Here is a 16870-nt window from a genome sequence, read left to right on the forward strand (position 1 = left end):
CAAAAGTGCGTGAACCATATTAGACATACATTTCTTCATATTTTTAGGTGTTTCCTGTATTTTGAGGAAACCCTGTATTTGACTGTTAGTTTAAATTGACATATTTTAATATATTATTTCTAATTTAATCATATGTAGGTAACTTCAATCAAAGTGCTTCCATCCCTAAAGACTATTCATCTTTTGACAGCTTTTCTGATAGTCAAGAACAATTTAAAGAAGAGGTAAATGAATATAATGACATGTAATTGATCTAAAATGACTTTGCAAATTATTTTTAACAAACTTTAAAAACTGGTATTTCTGAATACTAATGAAATTTAAAATTAGTCAATTTTAGTTATCCTTAATAATTTTAAAAGTATGGTATAAAGGAATTATAATATAATGTGTTTTACATATCAGTGGATTCCTTTCCTATGAAATATTCATTAGTAATTTCATTGCATCATTTTAATTATTTTTAATACTTGATGGGAAAATGGATTTGCTGCATTCATGGTTTTTTACTTTTTGCATATGTGGCATAAATGCAGTGAGCAGTCAAAAAGTTAGTTGCATTTGAATGAAATGCGTAACAGTTTTTTTTTTTTTTTTTTTTTTTTTTTTTTTTTTTTAACATTAAAGTATTCAACCAAAATGACTAGTGTACATGATTTTCTTCAAAATGTATTGCTATGTAACACAAGTTTATGTGCCCTTTGCTCGAAGAATTACATACAGTTTCCAATAATTATCCTTTGTTGCTGTTCTGATTTCGTCTTCAACATGATTCACTCGTGTCGACTTTAGGGATAGTGTCTTCCAAGATTTTACATCCTTCATAGCATGCACTGAATGTGCTTTTGCATTGTTGTAAAGAAGCATGAAGCATTTTTTAGTTTTCCTGCTGTCAGTCTTTCACCTCTTTTTTTTTTTTTTTTTTTCCTTTTTTTAGAGGTTCATAAGAGGTTGTGATAATCATGGATCCCTTAAGCATGTACAGTCAAAAGTTGTTAATTCGGACACCCATAATCCGGAATGATCTATAATCCGGCTCTCAAAGCTAAAAACTTTCTGTGCATGCGCTGCATTGGCACATGCGCATAGGCGTTTATGCATGCGTGTAAGACCTTTACGACTGTGCATATGCGTGTGCACAAGTGCAGAATATGTTTTCGTGTGCGCGTTTAATGTATAACGGACGGTTTGAGCTAAAATTATCTAATTATCTATTTCAGTTAATGTTGATGATTGCGTTGTTCCTTAATCTTCAAACTGGATGCGCCTTATTACTTTTTTCAGACTGTAAAAGCAATTTTATAAAAGTAAACTTGAACTTTCGATTATGTGAAATAGAATTTCCGATGCTGGAGCTCCCAAAGGATCTACAAAACAAAAGTACGTTTCGATGTCCATCAAACAAAAAGTGGAATTGCTGCAAAAAATGGATAAAGACATGAAGAAGGTGATAGAGAGGTTAGTGAAAACGAAAAAATTTCGATTGACAAGTTAGTCGGTATTCTCGGTACAGCAATTACGGGACTTGAACAGCGGAACTTTGTAACTGAACAAGAAATTATGTCTGTTTATAGAATTAAAGAGAAAGCATTATCACATAAAACGAAACAACATACATTAAAAGAAATGTTTAATAAAGTAAACAAATCAATATTAAACTTTTTTTTTTTTGTAAATTTTGATACCCTTTAGATCATAATTGTTCTTTATTTCATAAATTGCGGTTTCATATTTTTAATTTTAGAATATCTGCATGCCATCTTGCGAGATTTAAACTGATGATCTATAATCCGGAATTGAAGTCCCGTCCGGATTAACGACTTTTGACTGTATTCTGTATGAATAACATCTTCGTAGTTGAAGAAAATGGCCACCACCTTTCTGACAGATGGAATCGTTCATTACTTATTTGGAATGGAGGATTAGGAGGCTTTCCATTTATGTAAACCTTTCCTTTTGGCTGATGGACCATCTCCGATCATGGTTTTCTCCAAAATGTCAGTTTCTTCTTTCACATAATAATCTAAAAATGTGAGAGTTATTTGGAGATGTTCTCTTATGCTGGTTTTCAGACTTAGTGATTCAGTATTATTTTCTTCCATAATTTTACTTAAGCGAAGCTCTATTAAGTCAAATTTTATTGTTCATAAAGTTCTCTTTTCTAGAAGTATATATACTCTTTATATAATTGTATTGGTATTTACATATTATCCCATCAACCATGAAAAGTTGGGGAAGATCCCTCCAAAGTTGCACCAGTCGTTCATGTGAAATTCTGAACTATACTTCCATCTCCTGCTTTTACGATAAAGCATAGCCAGTCTGTGCGCACAGTCCATGTATGTGACAGCATTCAACCCTCTTCGTTCTCATTTATGCTTCATAAAAAGGCTTTTGTTGATTTCTATTGATTTGTTAGGCCCTCCGATTTTACCAAAAGCTATCTTTAGAACACTATGAGTACAAACTTCCTGTACGTGATTGTTTGGGTAAAAAAATATGTGTCTTCAAATTTAATTTTGCTGCATGTAAAATATATAGTAATAAAATTACGTTATGCGTTAAAATTGTAACCTTCCAAAGTATAACAAAAATGCAAAAGAAAAAGTTAAAAACCAGTAATTAACAAAAGTGAAGTAGCAAATCCATATAGCCAAAATACTAGAACAGTTAGATTTAACTAGTTTTACTCTTGTCAGGCAGATGGACAAAAATAATTGAATTTTCCATTTTAATTAAATGAAAGGACAGATCAATTTTTCTGATACTATGCAATTTTCAAACCAAAAAAGCAATGCTTGAAGTGTAGCACCATCCACCCATATCGATCTGAACAACTGAAAAATATTTTTACAAAACTAAGACATAAAATGAAGCATTTTCTTCAAAATGCAGAGTATCTGTGAACTCTGAAAATATACAGTAGACTCCTGAGTTTCCGGCCTAATGTGCAGAAGAGCAGGGCAGACAACAAAAACTGGATAGGCCAGAGTTCTCCGAACTCATTTCTTTGCCCCACCAATACCAGGCCTCCCAAGTCCTGCTATGCTGCCTAAACGTGGTGGTACATCGGGAGCATAGCTCCTGGTAAGGCCACCTGAGGCGTGAAGGCCATTCTAACATGCCCAGCTGAAGCATAGCAGGTGAAGATCCTTCAAAGAATTACCGTCTTGGTGATCGGGTTTCACAATCCTGGAGTTCCAGTGATCTTTCCTCCTTTATGCCTCTTCTCCTCTTCACTGCAACTTTTTCCGTTTTCCTTCTCCCATGTGGTTTCCTCTTCCGAGGTTCGGGCTCGTCATAAGAAACTGGAACAGCCTTGTCCCTAGTTCTTCGAGTGGCGAGAAAACTGCCCACGTGTTTGCCGTGCGGGGGAGACGCATGTCACTGGAAAGAAGGGTCCTGGTAGTTGAGGGGCGAGGTACTGTCCCCAACACACTGCTTTGACCTCTGCTTCAGTTAAACGGGAGGCACCTTGTCGTCCTCACGGGTGTCAATCGGCCGGTCACTAGTCCTTGTGTCGGTGGCTTGGGGACAAGCTCTCGGGAGTACCTGCTTTTGGGAAAGCCGACTGTAGGACTTTAGATTGCGTATAGGTCCGGCTAGCCCTAGCGTAGGAATCTGCGTCCCCTTGTTGGGCTCCGTGGTGGGTGGGGCGGTCGGACCCGAATCTTTCTCCATTTAAATATGAATGCTATGATACCTTCCTGCTCCAACAATGTACCCGATACTCCGACTGTGACTAAAAGACTAAGAAGAAACATAGAAAGCACTGCATCAGATGTACTTTGTCCACGTTTCTTAATTATAACCAGCTCTGAAGAATTGAAAAAAAATATCACCCTTTCTAATAAACAAACATCTTTTGTCTTTTGTAGGAGGACTGAAAAATATTAAGAGACTTCAATCTGGAAACCTTTTGATAGAAACTGCGTCTGGAAAGTAGTCTAATTGTCTTTTGAAACTAACTAAATTAGGACAAGCTAACATTGTAGTTAAGCTACATAACACTCTAAATTATTCCCGAGGAGTAATCTCTGAAATAGACTTACTGTCAGTAACTGAAGAGGAATTTGTTAAAGAGTTGGCAGATCAAAACATGTGTGGTGCTTGTAGGATCAAGATAAGGAAAGAAGGTCAACTTTTTCCCACTAAACATGTTATACTTACTTTCAAGTCTCCTAACCTGCCTAAACACATCAAAGCTGGATACCTAAACTGTTCAGTCAGACCATATATACCGAATCAATGCGTTGCTTTCAATGTCAGCGCTTTGGACATGGAAAGACCTCTTGTCGCAGTAACCTCACGTGCACTCGATGTTCCATCATAGGCCATGCTAGTGAAGGCTGCTCTGCTGCCCCCTTATGTATAAACTGTAAAGGCGAGCATCCAGCTTTTTCAAGATCATGTCCAAAATGGCAGACAGAAAAACAAATTCAAAACATTAAAGTTAAGGCCCGTCCACACGACTACGCTCGAAACGTAGCTGACGAACGTGCTTTTATGTTACCAGTGAAAAAACGTCCAGACGAGTATGCTTGCAAAGAGTGCGTTTAACCAATAGAATTATTTTGCACAAAAATCACGTGCCGCTTTATTATAGCGTTACCAGAATTATTAAATTCCTACTATTAGCTCACACTCTCCATATATCTTGTTCAAATTTTCAGTCGTTAATAAAATACTTTTGTTTCATCCACTCAAGTTCAAATACAACAATTTTTGAAACTTGTAGTGGATGACACTTGATGTTAATACAGCTTTTTCACATATTAAAATTTTTTTTTAATTTGTAATTTTAAAAAAATTCTGTTTGTATTTTTATTTTTTTATTATTTTTTTAATTTTTTCTTTGTGGACCTAAGTAAGAATTGAATTAATTTTTTTGTATATTACTTGTTTTTTAATTATTTCAGGATGAGTATTGACCAGTTTGACCGACATGCAGATTCTATATTGTATGAAAATTAGGATTTATAAAATTGGTTTGGAATACAGTGTATAAAGAGAATTAAATTACTTAATTTTCTTTATATACACCATCCACCATATAATAAAACCAACTTCATATTTTTTAAACTCCCCCTCCCTTGGTCTTTTGTTTTTCCTTTTATTTATTTTTGAATTTAGAATGAGGTTCAAATTTTGGACAGTTTATGAGAAATTATGTGCATGATAAAATATGCAATAAAGTAAAATTAAAGAGATAATTTATAGATGATATATGATAAAGAGATGCAGATATATTATTACATAAGAGTTTCTATTTGCAATGCACATATTTAAACTAAATTAAAAACAATAATAATTATGAATAAAATAAGAAATGAAAACAATAATAATAATAGGTAAAATAAGAATATAATGATTCATGATTAAATATAAGAAACATGTTTCAAAATGAGAAAAGCTAACTGAATTATATACTGTTTACGGGTAAGGTTCGAACTCGCAACCTTTCTATTTGCAAAGCAGCGTGCTGACCACTCAGCTATCTGTGATAGCAATGTTTGTGAAAAATAATGTAACAAATAGAAGTCACTGCAAAGGTAATTTAATTAAACTTCAATAAATGATTGCTGTATGACACAAGTTGTAACTTTTCTCTAAAATTCCATAATTGTATTTTATTGAATACTCTTTCACAGTCAACTGCTTTATTTTAGAAGTTTTTATATTGCTGAAGATAGTTTTTGGTGTATTTAATATTGGGATATTTATAGAGCTTTTTATTACACATGATATAGCCAATATTTATAATAATTAAGGAGAATTTTGTAAGGCAGAAACTTTGATTTCATAGAAACTGAAATTTATTTAGGTTCCTATTACTTACGGTGTTATAAACAGGTGAAGCATATGGATATACTGGTCAGATATTGCTTTATAAATATACAATTTTCCCCTTTAATGAGAATTTTAAATTTATACCAATATATATGGTTTGAGATATTTGAAGATGGCGTGAACAATGCTGATTATTCTATTGCTGTATACAGTTATGATATTTCTAAGCAAAAACTTATCTCTGTGTGGTTCTGATGCCATATTGAAACCGGTAAGCAAGAAAGTTTTCTGATTATGACACGTGATAAGAACTTGGTCGGCTATTGGCTGTTCGTTCACATTACGGACGTAAAAGCTGAACAGGAGCGAACTCAGTTTTACGTCTTCTGCGTCACGCAAATTTACGCCGGCGTCAAAAAAGTTGCGTCAACTAACCTCGCGAGCATACTCATGTGGATGGGCCGTTACACAAAAGATATCATTTGCAGAAGCCAAAAGACTTGTTCTCTCTAATCAGCCAAGACTTAAAAAATCTTATGTATCCGCAACAAAATCATTCAGATCAATATCAATGCAAACCACAATAACCGCACAGGAAAAAGAACTAGCAACGACAGAAGATCCTAGAAAACAAAAATCAGGGGGAAAACGTGATGTTGAAAGTAGTACGCCGGTGACTGCGCCCAAAGGAAAACAGGATGTCCAACAGAACAAACATAGAGATGGTATCAAAGAGAAAAATAAGCAAAAACCGAGGACCCCCAGTCAAAGTTCCATCGCAAGCATGAGTTCAGGATGCTTAGACGACTCAGACGAAATGGACGTTGAAGAAGGGTTATCCCTTCCGAAACATTTTTTGCCTCGAAAGTCATAAAAAATAAACTTAAACAAGCATCCATAATGGGTACACCAACACCGCTTAAACAAGCATCCATAATGGGTACATTTATTTCGTGGAATTGCCGGGGTTTTCGTCAAAACCTGGATAACATCAAGGATTTAATAAACATGCATCAACTTGCCTGCCTTGCGCTTCAGGAGACCTTGTTAAAACCAAGTAGATATGCTAAGATACGGAGATATACAACAGTAAGAAAGGACAACCCATCTGGGGATTGTGCCTGTGGTGGTGTGGGCCTTATCACCTCCCACAATCACCCATACATTGCTCTCCCTTTGACGACCTCCCTTCAAGCTGTGGCGGTTCAATTTAATTTACGCTTTTCAATCTCTGTATGCACCATTTATTTACCCCCACACAAGCATATTGATCAGTGAGAGTTGGACAGAATGATAGAGCAGCTCCCAGAAACTTTATTGCTTTTAGGTGACTTCAATGCCCATAATACATTATGGGGAAGTAGGGACATTAATTCAAGGGGCCGGCAGATCGAACAATTAAGGGAAGATCACTCTATTTTTCTCCTTAATAATGGATAATACACTTTCATCAGTCGACTAGAACATTTCATGCAATTGATCTGGCTTTTTGTTTTCCATCTCTACTACCTTTCTGCTCTTTCAGTGTATGGGGAGAATCTCTGTGATAGTGACCACTTCCCAGTCATTGTAAATATTACAGGAAAATCAAAGATCTCAAGACAATCACGCTTAATTTACGATAAAGCTGATTGGGATCTTTTTGAATCTTGTGCTGTGCTGACTGAAGAAATGGTCAACGATGTGAACATTAATACAGCAGTAAAAATGATCTCTGATACTATTGTACAAGCTGCTGAACTCTGTATTCCGAAGTCCTCGACAAAGTTCCCTAAACCCTGGTGGAACAATGATTGTCATAAAACTTTGAGAGAGCAAAAGAAAGCTTGGCATATCTTTCACCAATATCCAACACTGGAAAATCTTCTTGCCTTTAAAAAAGCTAAGGCGAATGCAAGAAAGTGAGGCGGCAAAGTCAGAGAAAATCATGAGCAGCCTACGTGTCCACTATTACCTCCTCAATGTCTAGCAAACAGGTTTGGAAAAGAGTCCGCAAGGCCTCTGGACTATGTAATGATTATTCCTTTTCTGTTCTAGAAAAAGATGGAAAGTTGATCAGCACCAGAGAAGAAATTGCTGTTGCTTTAGGTGAAATGTTTGCTGCTGTATCTGGCAGTAGCAATTAATCAAAAGAATTTCTCCCCACAAAGATGCGCTTGGAAAGGATTGAAATCGACTTTTCCCATCCTAATGCAGAATCTTATAATAAATATCTCACCATGTTTGAATTAAGAAATGTAATATCTCACACTGATAGGACTTGCCCTGGTCCTAATGGCATAAGTTATTTGATGATAAAGCACCTGCCCTATGAATCTGTAGTGGTCCTTCTTGCTCATTATAATAAGATATGGAAGGAACAAATTTTTCCTACTGCCTGGTGCAGGGCCTGTGTTATCCCTATAGTAAAACCCCGCAAGAACCCGAAAAATCTTTTAAATTATTGCCCCATCGCACTCACTAGCTCAATTCTCTAATATATATAGATTCAAAATATGAAGAAAAAAAAAATTACGCAATTTTTGAAGCGGATAAAAATTTACAGGAGAACTACAGCACCACTTGCTGGTGAAGGATGTAATCATTTTGGCAAGCGAATATTTCGTTGGTGAAACTCCGTGTCTCTCAGCTGCCTTTGCAAGATTATGGAAAAAATGGTAACTCACCGTCTCACCTACTATCTGGAGACTAATCATTGCATATCGTGTTACCAAAGTGGGTTCCGTAAGGGAAAATCTTCACTTGATAATGCCCTCTTTTTAGAAACCGCAATATGCAATGCATTTGTGAAAAGAAATCATGTGGTTTCAATCTTCTTTGACATGGAAAAGGCATACAATAGAACTTGGCGGCATGGAACTTTTCATGACCTTTACAGCACTGGATTGCGAGGTAATTTACTCATCTTTATTCAAAACTTTCTGAAGGACCGCACTTTCCAAGTCAAGATTGGTTCATTGCTTTCTCAAGTATTTGTATAACAAGAAGGTGTTTCACAAGGTTCAGTGCTCAGCATCACTCTTTTCAGCCTGAAAATTAATTCCATTTTAAGAGAACTTCCTCCCACCGTGCATGGTTCTCTGTATGTTGATGATCTACTGTCAAGGTCAAGATATGAGATACATTGAGAGACAACTACAAATTGCTCTAAATAGAATCATAAAGTGGTCCAACAACAATGGTTTTAAATTTTCTTGCCAGAAGACAGTCTGTGTGCACTTCTGTCACAAAAGAAATCTACATCTTGATCCAGAGCTGCATCTTGACGGCTCTTTGATCCGCGTTGAGCCAGAAGCAAAATTCTTAGGGGTTATATTTGACAGAAAGCTCATTTTTTCCTTCCGCATATCCTAATCTAAAGAAAAAATGTGCTAAAGCTCTCAACATACTGAAAGTCCTGGCCAATACCTCATGGGGAGCAGAACGTTGTTCTATGCTCTGCATTTATAGAGCTTTAATCCGTTCCAAACTTGACTATGGCTGTGTTATCTATGGATCAGCAAGACCTTCTGCGCTACTGAAATTGGATCCAGTCTACCATCAAGCGCTACGGATTTGCTGTGGAGCCTTCAGAACATCTCCAGTGCAAAGTTTATATGTCATCTGTTTTGAACCATCTTTGGAATTCAGATGCAAGCAGTTGTCCATTGATCTTCATTATAAAGTAATGTCACAGGCCGAACATACTGTCCAACTCATGACATATGATCAGCTCAGGCGTCTTTACCAAGCCCATCCTTCATGTATACCACCTTTTGATCTCTCTGATTCATTCACTCTCTGATTGAAGAATTCAACCTAAATGATCTGCATTCCAAAAACTTTGACCTTTTCGGTATTGCACCCTGGCAAGAAGTGAACATTCACCTACTTAACATTTTTGGAGAACTAAAAAAGAGCAGTACCAATGATATCCAATATCAACAAATTTTCCTAGAGCATAGAAGCAGTTATTCTAACTACAAAGCAATTTTGACTGATGGCTCAAAGAATCATGATCATGTTGGGGCAGCTTTTGTTTGTGATAAAGAAATAAAGAGTAGTAAACTTCATAAGGCTGCATCTGTCTTTACTGCGGAAACTTTTGCCATTTTGAATTCCTTAATCTTTATCTCTAGGAAAAATAGCAGAAAGTTCATCATCTACTCTGACTGTCTGAGTGCTCTTGAATCAATAAATACAAATACCAGCCACCCTTTGGTCCTAGAAATTTTAAAGGCACACCTCCGTTTGAGAAACACAGGTTATTATATTGTGTACTGCTGGGTGTCTGGACATGCTGGCATCAAAGGCAATGAACTCGCTGATATCGCAGCAAAATCTGCTGATATTACCTCAGAAAATGATGTCTCTTTTATAGACATATGGAATTACATCAGAGCAAATATCTTGTCCAGGTGGAAAGAATTCTGGGAATGCTAAACTCTGAACAAATTAAGGCAGCTAAAACACAATTTGGAGTACTGGGAGTCAAGAGGGAATTGGAAGGAGGATGTACTACTGACTCGCTTACGAATTGGTCATTGCAGACTGACACATCAGTATCTCTTGAAAAAAGATAATGAGCCTATTTGTGGTACTTGCAATGTTCCCGTTTCAGTCAATCATATTTTAACCTGCTGTCCTGCTTTTAGTCAGAAACGTGAATTTTATTTTAACTCTACGAATGTTATCTCAACAGATCTCATTGGAAGAAATCCTCACATCAACCTCATAAGTATTTTAAAAGACATCTCTTTTTACCATATCATTTGAACTACATTTTATCCTGCTCTACCTGTTGCTAAAGCGTCTCTCTGTCATTTCTACATGCCTTCATGTCATTGGAAGACACCCCCACATCAACCTCATAAGTTTTTTAAAAGACATCCTTTTTTACCATATGATCTCAATTTATTTCCCTTTTATCCTGATCTACCTGTTGCTAGAGTGAATCTACATTTCAAAGTCATTTCTCCATCAGTATCACAGGTCCATTTCATCAATTGACTTAATGCAGTGCGTTTTGCATCTTGAATTTTATTCACTATTTGTCTGGCGCATAATAAGCCTCTAGGTTTTGTGCCATTAAAAAATCAACCAACCACCAATACCAGAAGACAAAGATTTTACACCAAAACCCACTGTTGTAATGTGTAATTTTCCCACTTTTAGTTCAAAGCCCTCTATTTATCTCAAGCCACATAGAATCTGAATGTGACCGCAGCCTGGTGAATCATAGAAGCAGTTGCCAGTAACGTGTCAAATTAAAGTAAAAGGCTTTGTGCCTGTAGTTTATAAATGTGTATGTACTGTAGTGCACATTTCAAGAATTTATTAGAGTAAAAATAAGTTGAAGAATATAAACTGTTCACATTTTAACATAAATTCCATAATGCCTAATTTAAATGTAGGAGACAGGATCAAAACATAAGCTTAATTCGTAGGCCTAGTTTTTAAGAAATTTGATTCAAACTCATTTTATTTTTCACTGATAAATGGTTACACAGACATAAAAAGGTTGCCCTAAACTAAGAGTCAAAAATTAGTTTTTAGTGTTTGAAAATGTTTTTAATAGATGACTGCATCTGCATTTTAGTTCTCTTCTGCAATGCAGTGTCCCTCTACTTATGCAAACAGACGGTATCAGCTGGCTTTGTTTCCTCCTGCTGACTGATATACTATAACGCTGCTTCAATCGTTTTGAGTCCTTTCAAATGTCAGATGATATTTTTCCTGTCATCCAAGAGTTCCTGCTCCCCTTTTTCCGTTACTTCTCCATTTGTCACCATTTCTATAATATCATTGTCAGTTATTTCATCAACTTTGTCATTTGCCATCCTTTCTATAATGTCCTCTGCAGTGATAGCCCGGCACTTTTTCCAGCAATGAAACAAGTGTAGCATTTCCATCTTCCACTTCAGTTTCGCACATTGGTTCAGGGTTGGAATGCCCACTTTCATGGTCCAAGATAATTTTCTAAGACCTTACAAGTGATATCTTTGAAATCTCATCCCATGCTTTCGTTGACCATCTTATGACATCTAGCATGTCAATCTTTTTCAGAATGGTTACGTATTCCTCATTATTAACAGTTGCTGATATCAGTGAGCTGAGGAGTTGCTGGCAATATTTTTTCTTTAGCTGTTTGAGGATTCCCTGGTCCATGGGTTACATTGTCCACAGCTGTTACATTAGGTGGCAAAAATAAAGCTTTGATCACCCCATGTGCAAGTTCATCAGTGGCCAGATGCGAAGGTGCATTTTTAAGAATTAACTGAGCTTTTCTTGGCAAATTGTTGTTTTTCAAATGCTTTTCAACAGTTGGAACAAATTCATTTTCGAACCAGGTTTTAAAAATTTTTGAATTCATTCATGTTTTTTTCATGTGTGTAATATAGGAGCATCGATTCCTGATCTTTTTAGTTTTTTAACAGCTCTAGGTTTCCTAGATTTTCCTGTTAGTGCCAACCTAAGCTTGTGATTGCCGGTTGCATTGCTGCAAGCCAAAATGGTGACTCGTTCTTTTCATTTCTTGTATCCGGATGCAGTGGCTCCTTTTTTCAATGCAAGTGTTTTTGCATGGAGCATCTTATTATTTAAACCTGCTTCGTCACAGTTGTATAACTGCTTCCCAGAAATTTCCTCTTTTTCTATAAGCTTGAAAAGATGGTCTTGGAACACATGTACAGCCTCTTTATCAGCTGATTAACCCCCGTTTACAGTAATCTGGGGGAATGCCAAATCATTTTTCCAGTGATATAACCAATACACCAATAGCAGTAAATGCTGAATTTTGCTGTTCTATTTGTCGCTTAAATTCCAAAGCTTTTTCCTGCAATTTATTGGCCCAGTTATAGGTATACCTATTTCTCTTAAGTGTTCATGCCACAAAAATAAAGCTTCCTCAATTTCTTTATGCTTAAGAACCATGGTTTTTCCACTTCAACTAGCTTGTGCAGCATAGCACTCTTCAATTTCTGTTCTTCCCACCCCCCAGTCTCCAACTGTACTTTTCTCAACTCCTAACTCGGAAGCTGTATTTTTTGCTGTTGCATCTTAGCCACTGTATAGTGCATAATTTCTCCTCCATAGTCACTACAACTTTTTTTCGTTTGTCACCCATTTTGAAATCTTCAGTAATACTCGGTATTATACTGCAGTACACTTAAGAACCTTAAGCACACCCCCAAGAACAATTTACAAATACTTTTCAGTTATACTGTAATCAGGAACAGCGGCAAACTTACTGTATTGAAGCTCACTACACACTGATGAAACATTGAACAAAGAGCAGAATGCTGCTCTTTTCTGTCACAACATGTATTTTGCATGTGATACATTGGGGGATTGTAGCAGACCCCCACTTCCAGTGCCAGGGCCATGCAATTTGTTTCTCATCTAATTACAATAAAAGAAAACTAGGCCAGATAGTTATGAACTGGATACTCAGGAGTCTACTGGTAGTTCAAAAAGTGTTAAATAAAGATGAAAAAAATGGCAAAGCATGTAAAGTATAATAAAAATAAATCAGATCAAAGAAATACATTGATTTAAACAAACAAAAAAGACCTAAAAAACTCTCCATAAAATGGTGTATCAATAAGCTCCAAAATGTAGTTGAAAACATTAGATAATGAAGGAAAGGTTTTACAAAAACATGTAAATATAATAATAGATTAAAAAAAAGTACAATTAAAAGCAGTATCTATTTTATCTGAAGTCACACAATAAAAAGAAGGAAAAAAGATAATACTGATGTGCTAGCTGAAATGGAAAATGAGGCAAAAATGGAATTATGGGGTTTTCCCCAGAATTTTTACTTGATCACTTGGTGCACCACAAAGAGGAAAGACTATAAGCAAACAAGAAAAAGAAATCAGTGAGAAGCTTTAATTAACAGAAAGTGAGCAAAATACATGTAAGTAAAAATTAAGATGGTGCATGATATTTAAAGCAAAAATTGTAGCAATTTATAAATTAAGATTTTCAGTTACCAACAAAATAAACAGGAAAAGAAAAAAATCAAAGACACAAGATAAAATCTTCACACAAAAGTAGCTGCCTTGGGGCTAGAAGAAAGTTGGCCTTGTTAGTAACAGAAATCAGCTACCAGAATGAAATATTAAAAGTTTTTTATTGGCAAAAATTACACATCCACTATTAATCTCCCTGAGGGTTTAAATTAGATTCTTCATTTTAAGTTTTGTTTAAAGGATGTAATTAATATGAAGTTAATGTAGCTTTTTTTAATCATGCTTTTATTTAATGTATTTACATATTTTGCCATTGGAGTTTATTGATACTCCACAATTTTTGCAAATTCAAATATTGCTCTCAATTTGGTAAAAGTGGAAAAGGAAATGGCAGAAATATTGAAAAAAAAACACTATAAAATGCTTAAACAACAAAATGCAAAAGAATAAGCCTGTTTCTATTAAAAAGCTATTTTAGAATAAATTTGAAATATACTTTAAAATACAATATAGAATTAAGTATAATTTTATACTAAAGTGTTATAAATAACTATTATTGTAAATAAATATTATTATGAATATTTTAATATTATAGTTATGCTATATCGGGTACACCACTATTGTGGTCTAGGTCATAACACATGTTCATTATATTGGAAGAGAAGAAGTTCACTTAGTAAAATAAATCATTCATCATCTTCACTATAACAAATTTTATATTTAACAAAAACAAGTTATAAGAATGCATGTGAACACCAGTGGAACCACACTGCTAATTGAGATACAAATATGATTACAGTTGGCAGTTTTAGGTATGTGAAATAAGGAAATTAAATAAATAGTTAGAATTTAAATCACGATCATAGTCCATGGCACGACAGACCAAGATGGGCCAAGGCCTTCTGAACTAGGTACTTCTAAACCACCTCTACTAGCAGACAAACTCTTCCAATTCTTAGTTTTAAGGACTAAATAATCCTCTGCAGCATCTACTCATTAACGTCTAGGTCTTTCCCTTCTTGTGTTACTTGGTCTAGCCAAAAATATTTCTTTTGGTATGTTACTGTTGTTCATGCAGAAAATATGCTCAGCCCAATTGAGGTGGCTTATTTTAATGTAATGAACAACATCTGTCTCTTTGAACGTTTGGTATAATTCGGTATTGCATCTTTTATGTTGGATAATATTTTTTGAATTCCTCCAAAAACACTTGTCAAGACATTGCATTTAAAAGGACCCAAGATGCCTTACTCTTTCATGGTTATAGTTCAGATCTGCAAAGCATAAGTCAGGACAGGATGGATTAGGGTTTTGTAGAGTAATAGCTTTGTCTTCAGTAACAAAAAGCCAGATCTAAGTAAATGCCTTAATCCATGAAAAACTTGATTAGATGCAACAGTATGTGTCTTTATTTCAGGTAGAATATCATTTAAAAAATAAATAAGAATTCAGAAGTCCAGTTACTGTTAAACTGCCATATACCATAATTTCGGGTTGATAAGCCAGCCTCCCTGGCGTAAACGTGACACACATGATAATTGACTAAAAAAATGAAAATTCATCGGATAAGCCGCAACGCCGTAGCAAAGCATTCCGAGACATTGGCACTTAATATTCATTTATTCAACAATTCCCTGCGATAATGATGTAATCATCGTGGATAACATTTACAGCATAAATATAATCAGTAATATATAAATAAATAAGGAAGAAACATCTTACCTTGAACTTGCCGAAAACGAACTCTGATGATTTCTAATAGGTATTATTTTTCTATTATAAATCATCAGGGATCTCTCCTCTGCATAGATCTACAGGATAACTGCTAAAAGAAAATTGTATTTTGGCAAAATGACAGCCAGGGTTGCATTACTGATGGCTGAGCTGTAATAATTGACTTAAATTTATTAATAAACTGTTTAAATCAATAATTTGAAAATATTTGCAATTCTAAGCATGCACTATTTTTAGCATGGAGGAAGTCCACTTTATATATTTAAAAAATAAAGTATTTTGTCTTAAAAATCTGTGATTATTAAAATTTATAAGATAATATTACACAAACATTGGTAATTACTATGTAGTAAATTACTCATAAATTTTTTTATAACTGAAAAATAATAAAACTGCAATTCCCTTCCCCCAGATTGCAAATATTAGCTTTGTAGATGTCTTTATGAGAGTTAAAATTTTTATTCATGTCTTATAAAAAATCTTTTTTTTTTCCAGATTAATTTAAATTATATTGATTACTGTTAATTTTTTAATATATAAAATGTGTGATTACATAGGTCTCATCCCCGCTATTAGCGCCTTCACCAACTGATATACCAATACCTCCACCATCTTATAAGAAAAAAAGTTATAGTAGGGAGTTTCTTTTAAACTGTGCTAACTCACCATTTAGCCATAACCAACCAGCAGATTATGCTCATATTCACCAAAACTTCCAAGATATCATATGCAAGGTAATTTTGTACATTTTATGTGATTATATTCTTGTATTTATTATAAAATATCAGTCAGTTAACTAAACTAACATTTTGTCTTTTTGTATACTGTTTACAGAAAAAGATAAAACCTCTAAAAAAGTTAATATTTAATGATCAATAATTTTCTGTTTCAAAATTTTGTTTGTGAATAATTGTTGTGTTTTGTTATTTAACATTACTACCAAAGAAAGTATATATATATACGTAAAAATAAAAAATGCAATGCCTTTGCTCTATGCAAGCAGGCAACCTCTAATTAACTTTCCACAACTTCAGGATCTTCCCCCTAGACCAGTACTTTCGAGAACATTCTCGCATGTTATGTAACTGCTACTATAAATGTAGAGTTGGTGCCATTTTTCGTCAGATTGCTTTCTCCTTCTGCTGTAAGACCTTAGCTGCCTTTCTTCCCATCTGTCTTCCTTTGTTTGAACAGTATGATACAATAAAGTTAATCCTATTTAGTTTAAATTACTATCGCGTATGTAATCTTGGAGAATCTAAAAGAATAATGATTAGCTATTTGAACTGAATAAGATGTGGAATCAAAACAGCTAACTTCTTCTCTGTCATCATTTGGATACCACCTTGCACTCACAGCCATTATGCAAGCTGATTACTCTTCTCTGTTCC

General features: G+C 34.9%; 1 protein-coding gene across 6 annotated transcripts in view; it reads left to right on the forward strand.

The window, feature by feature from the left end:
• The window catches only part of mxt (Eukaryotic translation initiation factor mextil), a 152318-nt gene that overhangs the window by 107085 nt on the left and 28363 nt on the right, over window positions 1-16870 (forward strand). For 3 of the 6 annotated variants that reach the window (XM_085822095.1, XM_085822097.1, XM_085822096.1), the window contains 2 exons: window positions 139-224; window positions 16037-16213. The exons of 1 other annotated variant lie outside the window; for it this stretch is intronic. In XM_085822095.1, the coding sequence (XP_085678221.1) occupies window positions 139-224; window positions 16037-16213 (263 nt within the window). Of the gene's footprint in view, window positions 1-138; window positions 225-16036; window positions 16214-16870 lie in introns of those variants that run through there. 2 more of the 6 variants (XM_085822098.1, XM_085822099.1) reach the window with 2 other exon arrangements.

Source organism: Stegodyphus dumicola, chromosome 8 (assembly GCF_044657685.1).
Source record: "Stegodyphus dumicola isolate Sdum_Otavi_A_Nest chromosome 8, ASM4465768v1".
Classification (NCBI taxonomy): Eukaryota; Metazoa; Arthropoda; class Arachnida; order Araneae; family Eresidae; genus Stegodyphus; species Stegodyphus dumicola.